Raw genomic sequence first — 9,554 nt, 5'->3', positions numbered from 1 at the left:
AAAACAGAGCTGAGGCTGTAGGTGGATTGGAAAAATAACACACACAGTCACTGCCGACCAAATACATTTTAATTTTTTTCTTTTGTTGATGTAAATGAATACTTATAAATTAAAAAGAAATGAACAAAGGTAGCCCCAGTGATTCGGAAGAACAGAAATGACGGGTTATCTGACTACAGAGCAGGGGTCAGAGGTTAAAGGTCGTACAGCAGGTTAGTAGACTGATCACAGCCACCCAGCAGGAAGCATAAAGTCTGCATGTTTCCAGACAGAGATCATGAATTTGACATTTGAGTTACATTTAGAGTTACTCCAAACCCAAACAGTCTGACTGCTGCATTGCATGCTGGTCTTTTACTTGGGCCTCTCTCAGGTGAATCTCTTCTTGTATGAACATTAATCAGCAGAGTTGTGCTCAATAGAAAAGCACAACACAAAAACTACAGCTGACCGCCAGTGTGCAAAAGTATGTAGAAAACATGGTTAGGCCCTGTATTATAGTCTGCATTTGTGTGTGTTGTTATCTGCACACGTCAGCGAGGGACAACAAATTACTCATTTCTGCCAGTCGATTTTTATTTTCTGCTCTAGATTCATAAATTAGTCAAATAGCAGCCATTTTACATTTTCAGGCAAAAACACCAAACATTTTCAGAGTCTGGACTGACGTCACCTTGGTTTGTGGGATATTAAAAACAGACATTTTTCATTATTTTGTGACATTTTATAGGCAGAATTAATTGAGCAAATAATCTTCACTCGCAGCTCTAGTACCGCTCCACCGCGAGATAATGAAGATGTATATTTCCCAAAATGTCAAACTGGTTTTTTATATGAGTGACATTTGACACCGACTGATTCGACATGCTGAACACTCTGGTGGCCGAGGGGGTTTAAGGAGTCAACCACGAACCAAGACATCTCTCTCCTCACGTTACCTGTCATCTGTCTAATGAAAACACCAAAAATACTAAAACAAAAATCCTTAAAAGGAACAATGAGAGCCCAAACCTACAGGTGACAGTTGAGTTGCTCTACAACAGAGATTCTTGGTCAAGCTGCACAAAAGCATCGGCCAAGTGTCTAAAGATGCAGAATATGTTGCGTAAATTTAAGCTGTCAGTACGTTCCTGCACCAATCTCTTAGACCATACGGAGGTTTCAAACGCCCAGAGTGACCAGAAAGAAAAGAAAAACAATCACAGCCCTGGTAGTTTAAACATTCATAGAGCATTTCTGCATACAAGCCTATGGACTTTAATTTACACAACTGGAAAAATCGGAACTCATTCATCAGCTTGTTCAAGCTCCATCTGCAGCACGGCGCCGACCCAACTTCTCTGAATCTGAGTACGAGCCACTGCCGCTCCTAAAGGAGTTTTGGTGTCCCATGAGTCTAAATGCTGTTTCAGAAGCTCAGAAACACTCACAGTCGCCTCAGTAGTCGTTCCTCCTCATTCAAAGGCAGATCCTGGTGTTTGTTTGAGTTCTTTCACTCTATAAAAACCATCCTCATCTTTGTCAGTTAAACTTGAATCCAGTCCTTGTGTTTCTCCTCTACTGCGAGGGCGAGAACGTCAGGATCATCCACCCGATCACAAAGTAGAAGAGGAACACCGGGTACACCACCAGCGCCTTGCGGTTGGGAGGCTGGCTGTCGGCGAGGAAGGCCGTGGAGGCGAAGGTGGACCAGCCGAAGGACACCGTCACCACTACCAGCCGCACGGCGAAGCTGACGTTCCCCGAGCCGCTGATCAAGACAATCCGGCACACGGCCATGGCCACCGTCAGAGGCATGATGCAGTATCCCAGCACACACAGGCTCTGGAAGAAGGAGATGGTGCCACCCAGCAGCTTGGAGTTGAGGGTGATGATGATGGAGCCGAACCAGACGATGACAAAGACCTGGGCAGAGGAAGATATTTTGAAATGTTAGCCTCATGGAGTCAGCGGAGATTTATCACTTTAAGAAACCTTATAGAGAAAACTCATTACTGCTGCTTGGTTTGTGATCTCATTCTTCAGGCATTACCCAAAGCTCATGACTATAGGTGACAGTTGGACTATAGAATGGTAAACTGAGAGCTTTGCCTTCCAGCTCAGCTCATGGTCTGGTACAACCCCCATGTTACTGCTTATGCTGCACCACTCCAACTGTCCTTCTCAAGCTCCATTTTAGCCTTACTTGTGATATCTAATGGTTAATTCTAGGACAATGGCGACAATAAGAATCAATGCTGTATTGAGCAGGAACAGTGTACCAGGCCACCGTGAACAGCTTCTGCAGTGTAATCCAATGGGCAATTGTCTGACAAAATTATGATAGGATTCCTACAGAGACAGAGCTTTTTATTACAGAGGAAGATCCTTTTTGTTTAACCAGAAACATCTCTATATATCACTACCAGACTCCATTGACAAAAAGAGGGATTTTACAGGGGAGGTGTTTGAATACTGCTGCCTTGATCTGTTAGTTTGCTTGTAATATTATGATATTTTTACTTATGTAAAGGTTCTGAACACTTCTTTCATCACTGAAAGTCACACAACACCACTAATAACCAACCAGTCATATTCCAGCAGCTCCCATGTTCTGTGAGGTTAAATTACTGTTTTTGTCAATGGAGTCTGGTAGCATAGAGATGATTCTGTTTAGAAAGGATATTGATCCTGTCTGTTCAAACAGTATGTGAACATTTAATTGAAAACCACTTGTTGCCACTGGTGCAGCTGTGTGCAAGGGTTTGAGCACCCCTCATGTTTGAAGTGATAGAAGGAAATACAACATTAATAAAGAGCCTTTCTTCACGTTAATTGTACTCAAACTGTATGTTTAGTTGATATGTTTTAGTTCACACCCTTAATAAAAGTACCAGAGAAGATACATAGGGACTAAATGGAGCACCTCAGCGAACTGTGGTCCTCCCTGGTCGTCGCTGTCGGCCGCGCCGCCCTGCAGCAGCAGAGCCAGCGTCACGCAGAGCAGCAGCGGGCCCCACAGGTCCCAGTCCCGCAGCAGAGCCGAGCTCCGCTTCGGGTACAGGACGTGGATGAACTTGTTCCCCACCGCCCGCAGGTCCCGCAGAATGGTCTCCTTCACCGGCTCGTCCAGAGTGGAGAACTCGTCGTCTCTCCTGGAGGAGCCGACGGGCACGGAGATGTCCCCCTCCACCGGGATGTCCTCCGAGATGGAGACGTCGGACAGTCCGGCGAACGGCCTGCTGGCCTCCTCTGCTGCCGCCATCTTACTGTACTGAGAGGCTGCTAACACGGAGCGTCACTTATTCTGGGCGTCTAGACGACACCGACAGAGCCACTTTAACTTCTGACAATACAAGACGAAGACTGAAACGACAGACGCTTCTCTAAACCAGCTGATTCAGGTCCGGTTGGTCCACTTAGTTTCCAGCTCCACGTCAGCCGAGGATTGTTTACTTCCGCAGGACGTGACTCACGTATATCCGTCCGGTGCGTTCATGTACACCTGCTGAACTCGACAATCTCGTCATAGGCTTGAAACGGCTTTTTCTTTCGGTGCTGTATTTTCTCTAAAACTATTAGAGAAAATGCACAAATTCATACGTAAATTACAGAACAAGAAACGGAATAACATCCATCCATCTATCTATCTATCTATCTATCTATCTATCTATCTATCTATCTATCTATCTATCTATCTGTCTGTCTATCTGTCTGTCGTTGTTTGTCGATCAGATGAGAAGTACAAAAAACGATGGTCAGTGAAGGTGTCATCAGCGCTGTTGGTGACGCGCTAATCCCTCGACCTCCGTAGTCGAATCGTGTGTTTACATTCGCGGAACCCTACGTTCAACAACAAAAACCTTTTCCTCGTCGAAATGATGAAAAAGTGTAGCCGTAGGTGGTGAATTTAAAATCCCCGAGGTTTTATTTTAACGTGTGTGTGAGTGAGAAGCGGCAGAGAGATGGACTACTGCAGGAAACAGGTCAAATCAGACTGTGAGGAGCTGCTGAGCCGCTTCCAGCAAACAGAGTCCGTCCGCTTCGAGGTTTTCTCCAAAATCTGGAGGGAAATGAACTTCTCACATATTTTCTAGTAGGTTTACTTTCAACATTTTCACAATATTTTCAACCAAAATGTCCCTCAGTTAAAAAGATAAGAGAAATAAGTTAGTATCTCAAATTTTGTTTGTGTTGTTGTTTTGTAAATGTATAACCACTCTCCTGTTTCCACCTCTCATTTTTTATGGTTAAGTTTGATTTTCTTTTCATATTTGTGGTTCATTCCTCCTTAATTACAAGATGATAGGTCACATTTGTTTGAATGTCCTTCATAATTCTGACAAATGTATTCCTCTCTGAGACAAACATAATTATGAGATAGTGAATGACAAACAGATTTCCTACTCATCATTTATTTCCAATACATGATGGAAATACTTTAAAATATATATTTCATATATTTTTATTGTTCTTGACTTTCTAAGAACAGCACTTCTTTCTGTCTGTATTTGTTGACCATGCACTTCAACAACTCTTTGTATGTGGAAACTTCCATTAACAGTATTTACCTGAACATGTCTCTGGTTTTTCTCGTGTTGCAGCGGCACTCTGAAGCGTGAGAAGCGAGCATTCAGCCGTCTGGTTCTTGACATCGCCTACAGCTTCTTCCTGCCGCCGTTCAGCTTCCAGATCAGAGTGGGAGGACTTTATCTGCTGTACGGCCTGTATCAGTGTCAGACCGCCTCGCCCCCAGAGCAGGTCAGGATATAGCACATGTACATGGTCTTTAAAGGGTTGATCTTACATTGAATGAAGCCCTGCTTGAAATAAAGTGGATAAAATAAAGTTCTTGTGGCTGCAGATCCGTCTGGCGCTGAAGGACTGGGACGATGTGAAGAAGTTTGAGAAAGACGCTGTGGACGCTCAGCACTACGACACCGTCTACATCTTCAGAAAGCTGATGTCCCTCAAAGCGTTCCACTTTACTGCCATGCCCACTCTGGTGAGCTGCCTGCCTTACGTCCACACACATGTTCAGATTTTACATTAATTTAAAACCCTAAATATCGTTTAATGTAGAAAATATTGTTTGTAGTCTTTAACCCAGAGTCTGGACTGGGATCCTCCAGTGGCTCTGTCAGAGTTTGGATCCCTGCATGTCTCCTCTGAGTGAAATCAAAGATATCAATATTTATATTATATTTATTTTGGTGGTATATTTTGACAAACCTCTATGATGTGGTGATTTATTTTCTCCCCTTCTTCTGCTGCTCTGTCCCCCGTCTCTCCCTCCTCCTCTCCCTCTCCTCCAGCTTGCCTACCAGAAGAAGAGGAAAGTGGAGAGGTCGGCGTTGTGTGAGGATTTTTTGGAGCGCGCGTCTCGTCCACAGGAGTTGATCAACATCGAGCTGCTGGAGGTAAATGCAAAGAGAAGAGGGGGATTGATTCCAACTTAAACTGAGACAAACCAGCAAACTAAAAAGTTTTAGTGGGATTTCTCTTTTTGCAGGAATTGTCCAACATTCACGGGCTCTACGAGAAGATGAAGACTTCTGTCTCCTCCATTTCAGAACAGGCAAATTCATCTGTCAATCTGATCCATAAAGACCTCATGCCTCGGCTGCGCAGCACTGTGGTGCATTTCTACAACTGGCAGCAGAGGAAGGTGAGACCTCACTACAGGTTTTTGTAAAAATGAAACTGCATGTGTCTTTCATCTAGTCAAAAAACTGCAATGATAGAAAGGACGTTTTTTTCCTCTATGCATTATTTGCACTGTTGAAGTGATGAGGTGTTTTGTCTCGTCAGGATGGTGCAGAAGAAGATGAAGACAGCGGTGAAGGAACATCATCTCAGCAGGAGGTGAGTTACACCACATTAAACTTTGTTGACATTTGAGCTCATCACTTTAAATTAAATTAATGAAAGCATCACTGGTGCAGCTTGTGTCTCCTGCAGGATATTAAACACTAAGTGAATGTATCTTTCCCCTGAGGGTTTTTCTGCAGCAGTGCATTATATTCATCAGTGGAAGAAGAGCTTAAAATGATCTTAGAATGTTTATAGACAGGGTTATTCATGTTCCCATTGTCATGTGTTTCTTAATTTACCACAAATAGAAGTAGATAATATAAACTTTTCAAGCCAGACTGTCAGACTCATCTGAAAAATCAAATATTTGACAAACAGTGTACAGGACAAACTGCACCAGTTTATTTGAAATTTAAACATAGAGACCAGGGAAACTCTTGAATAACATGAGATCCTTCTGCTTTTCTTGAAATGTCTTTTAAAGTTGAAATAATAACCTTGCCCACACAGTGGTGCTGTTGACTGACTGACTGACCTGTTTTGTGTCCTCAGTGCTCCATAAGAGCCGAGCGCCTCGCCTCCATCAAATCCAAGGCATACGGACAGGCAGCAGAGGTTTGTTCTTCATGTTACACATTTTGTATTGATTTTATTTTTATTAACATTTCCTTTAAATATGTAACAAGTGAGTACGTGTGTTATGTTCAACATATTCCTTATAAATCATATGGATGTAAAACATTAGAAAGTTCGTGTGACTCTGTTTGTGTTCTCAGGCCTCCAAGTCACGTCGTCATCGTCAGGTGGAGGTGGATTTCACCAGTAGCGAGGCTGGACCCTCCAACACACCGGGCCCCTCCAGGATTACTAAACCATCACTCAAAGCCAGAACCAATGAGAATGTACATATCTCAGGTAAATACCTCCTATATGCTGTCACATGGGATGGAAGGTGATGGGTTTGGGTGGTATCTCAGTATTTCTACAAACACAATCAAGAGTTTTGCTTTTTATTTTTTCACATCTGGCTCTTGTGCTCTCTGTTCTTCCTCAGACCCACACAAAACCCAACTGGAATGATCTTTATTTCAGTCTTTTAGTAAAATAAACAAACATTACCAAGCAGACTGAAGAAAAGTGGGCTCCTTCGTTTTACTTGAACGTTGTGTTAAATCAGCATTCACCGACTGAAACTCTCTTCTCCTCAGGTGACGTGTGGCAAGAAGCCACGACGACCACTCAGATCAATCGTCTCACCAGTCTGGACTCTGTTCCTGAAGGTACAGCCAGCAGTCACACATCTGAAATGTTCCATACTCTCATACACTGGACATTGTTTGCTGCTCTCTCTCTTTTCTGTATGTTAACATGCAACATGAGCATGAAGCTTAAAGCATAGTTATTAGTTTTAGTTTTAGAGAGGTGATGAACTGATCTTATTTTTCTCTTTGGTAATGTTGCTTTTTCCATTCATGATGTTTTCTTTTTCCTTTTTTCTTCCATTCAGAGAAACCAAGAAAGTCCAAAAAATTCAAGTGGTGACGACGACAACAACAACAACAACAACAACAACAACAACGCATGAATCAACCTTCATCCTGACTGGAGCTGCTGATCAGGGCTTTTTAAAGATTGTTTTAAGGATGATGTCTCAGTAAAAATGCTCTTATATGTTTTATCATGCTAATTTAAACCTTCAAAGTTATTGCCACTTACTGGAAAGCTACATCATAAAAATGTGAATGTTTTTATATTTTAAAATGTTTTAATTTATTTTTTAAATGAGTGGAACCTCATAATGGCCTCATCATGGTATTTGCTTCTAATGTTAAAATATTTTATAAAATATAAGCATTTTATATAAAAACTTTTGTACAGTTGTTATTTTCATCTGTCTCTTTCTTGATTCAGACCCAGTAATTATAGATAATTCCTGGAGAGGCTGTGTGCACTGAATGGCCAAAAATATGTGGACACCCTTATCTTACTGTCTGCTACATACTTAGACGGTGAAGAACAGTCTTCAGACTAAAACCAGACTGAGCTGGTTTGAGTTGAACTGAACAAAGCGTCTGTTACAGTGACAATATTCTGCCCTTACTGCAGAGAGGGCGCCATGAGTGTGTTCGGCTGTTGGATGTTTTGTTTCTTCTGTGTTTAAGTTTCAGAAATACGGAGACAATGAATCGTGTAAATCTAAATGACTGCTAGAAAGGTTTTAGGTGTTCTAGGACTTTTGCGTTGGTACGTTCGGTATCCCTGCACTTCCGCTAAGTAGCCAAGATGGCGGCCGTTGACGGTTAGAACTGTCCGTTGACGATTAAAAGTGTCCATCGTTCCAAACGTTGTTGTTTAACCGTCCTGAGTGCAACGGTACTTAATGTTTCCTTACCTTATCAGTCTTACATGCTCAAAATATCAACTGTGAATATGGGAGTACGCGAGTTGAGACGCAGCGCCGGACTCAAAGGAAAGTTTGGTGGCCAGAGGTCAAATGTTAATTTCACCGTGACTTCACAAGACAAGTTTTTGGATTCAGATGCTAACGAACTGCAAATGGACACGCAGGCGGAGGAGAACACCAAAACGGTAATTTAATTTCCCCCCTATAAAGAGAATACACGTTTCACGAATCTAAAACGGTTAGCAAGTCTATTTTCTGTCAGTCACAAACGAGCTAGCCTAGCTTGCTAGCTTAACTTTAACCGCCACCTGTTTCTACTTGTCATTGTTGGGTTTAGCTAATGTTTCTACTACCATGTTAATTTTAATCAACATTGATATATTTCAATCATCGGAAACAACTCGAGGGGAAAGTAAATACTTTTGGCTTAATTAGCCATTGAAACTTCCGTTTGTTTGGCATATTTTTAAAAAAATGAATTTGTTTAAAAAATGTCAACAAGTAGTAAATAATTTAAATTTTGTTTAAAATTTGATTAAATATATCGTTTTAATTACTGCTTATTTGACTTTGTAGGACAGTACCGATGGATGCATAGTTCAAAGACCCAGGGCTGTGTGCGTTCAAGGCAAATATTTGCCTGTTCCTTTCGAAAGTCGAGCAATTTGAGCAGCTGTTTTCAAGATTTTAGGGCATAAATCACTAGTTCGACGGGGAAAAAAATAAGAAATTGAACGTTTAAATCACCAAATTTAGAAAACGAGATGTGCATGAAACCAATTGAGTGTGGATATTTCCTACAGTTCGCGAAGGCGTCGTCGTTCTCCGCTGTGTGGCTGCAGATTTGCGGGTCTGGAGGATGAGGAGCGGCGGGGATGCTGCTGCCTCTGCTCCGCCGATCGCACACTCGGTTCCGCAGCCTGTCTGAAGGGAAACAGTCGCAGCCATGGCCTCGGACAGTAAGTACGACCATCTCCTCATGGTGTGGCCGCCTCTGATGTTGATTTTTTTCTGAGGATGGATGCTGTTTTCAGGCTCTCCCTCCGGTTTCTTTTTGGGGGGGTTTGGCTGAATGGGAGCGACAGGATGAGTAGGCCAGTTTATCCTCTTTTCATCCAATACTGTTGTTTTTCTGCATTTAAGCCAGAATAAAGGCATTTAACAACCTTTTATTCGTCATCTAACAAAAAATTTATTATGATATTCCTTCAGTATTCCTGCAGGGGCTCTGTGGAGAGTTGATAGTTGCCTCATCATGGCCACTTCATGGAAGCCTATTTTTGTATCTCCTGCACCAAATTATAAGAGAGAATGTACCAGTTTCTCATCATTTGTTAAGGGTTTATTAGCTGTAATT

The 9,554-nt window shown here is 42.2% G+C and overlaps 3 protein-coding genes across 3 annotated transcripts in view; 2 read left to right on the top strand and 1 right to left on the bottom strand.

Annotated features, from left to right (window-relative positions):
* Window positions 1-51: 51 nt before the first annotated feature.
* On the bottom strand, window positions 52-3,519 carry LOC108901638 (protein YIPF6). Its single transcript, XM_018703193.2, has 2 exons — window positions 2,906-3,519; window positions 52-1,905 (listed from the first exon to the last, which is right to left on the bottom strand). Exons 1-2 carry the CDS (start codon window positions 3,242-3,244, stop codon window positions 1,558-1,560), a joined length of 687 nt encoding a protein of 228 aa, XP_018558709.1. The 5' UTR covers window positions 3,245-3,519; the 3' UTR covers window positions 52-1,557.
* Window positions 3,520-3,681: 162 nt separating this feature from the next.
* snapc1b (small nuclear RNA activating complex, polypeptide 1b) lies at window positions 3,682-7,673 on the top strand. Its single transcript, XM_018703192.2, has 10 exons — window positions 3,682-4,075; window positions 4,584-4,740; window positions 4,844-4,984; window positions 5,295-5,399; window positions 5,492-5,647; window positions 5,791-5,844; window positions 6,346-6,408; window positions 6,570-6,708; window positions 7,002-7,073; window positions 7,301-7,673. Exons 1-10 carry the CDS (start codon window positions 3,945-3,947, stop codon window positions 7,333-7,335), a joined length of 1,053 nt encoding a protein of 350 aa, XP_018558708.1. The 5' UTR covers window positions 3,682-3,944; the 3' UTR covers window positions 7,336-7,673.
* Window positions 7,674-7,880: 207 nt separating this feature from the next.
* syt16 (synaptotagmin XVI) overlaps window positions 7,881-9,554 on the top strand; it is a 34,212-nt gene continuing 32,538 nt past the window's right edge. The window contains 2 exon segments of the mRNA XM_018703197.2: window positions 7,881-8,382; window positions 9,001-9,156. Of these exon segments, the coding sequence (XP_018558713.1) occupies window positions 9,144-9,156 (13 nt within the window). The 5' untranslated portion in view covers window positions 7,881-8,382; window positions 9,001-9,143.

The sequence above is a fragment of the Lates calcarifer genome, linkage group LG19 (assembly GCF_001640805.2).
Source record: "Lates calcarifer isolate ASB-BC8 linkage group LG19, TLL_Latcal_v3, whole genome shotgun sequence".
In the NCBI taxonomy this organism is placed as follows: domain Eukaryota; kingdom Metazoa; phylum Chordata; class Actinopteri; family Centropomidae; genus Lates; species Lates calcarifer.
Note: the sequence above shows the minus strand (reverse complement) of the source record. Positions and strands in the feature narration are given on the sequence as shown.

What these genes read in the sequence shown, in the direction of transcription:
- snapc1b (XM_018703192.2), top strand. Translation starts at nt 3,945, where the DNA reads ATGGACTACTGCAGGAAACAGGTCAAATCAGACTGTGAGGAGCTGCTG. An exon ending in CCGCCTCGCCCCCAGAGCAG is followed by an intron (nt 4,741 to 4,843) that starts GTCAGGATATAG and finishes TTGTGGCTGCAG; the next exon opens with ATCCGTCTGGCGCTGAAGGA. An exon ending in TGAGAATGTACATATCTCAG is followed by an intron (nt 6,709 to 7,001) that starts GTAAATACCTCC and finishes TCTTCTCCTCAG; the next exon opens with GTGACGTGTGGCAAGAAGCC.
- LOC108901638 (XM_018703193.2), bottom strand. Translation starts at nt 3,244, where the DNA reads ATGGCGGCAGCAGAGGAGGCCAGCAGGCCGTTCGCCGGACTGTCCGAC. An exon ending in GAGGACCACAGTTCGCTGAG is followed by an intron (nt 1,906 to 2,905) that starts GTGCTCCATTTA and finishes TCCTCTGCCCAG; the next exon opens with GTCTTTGTCATCGTCTGGTT.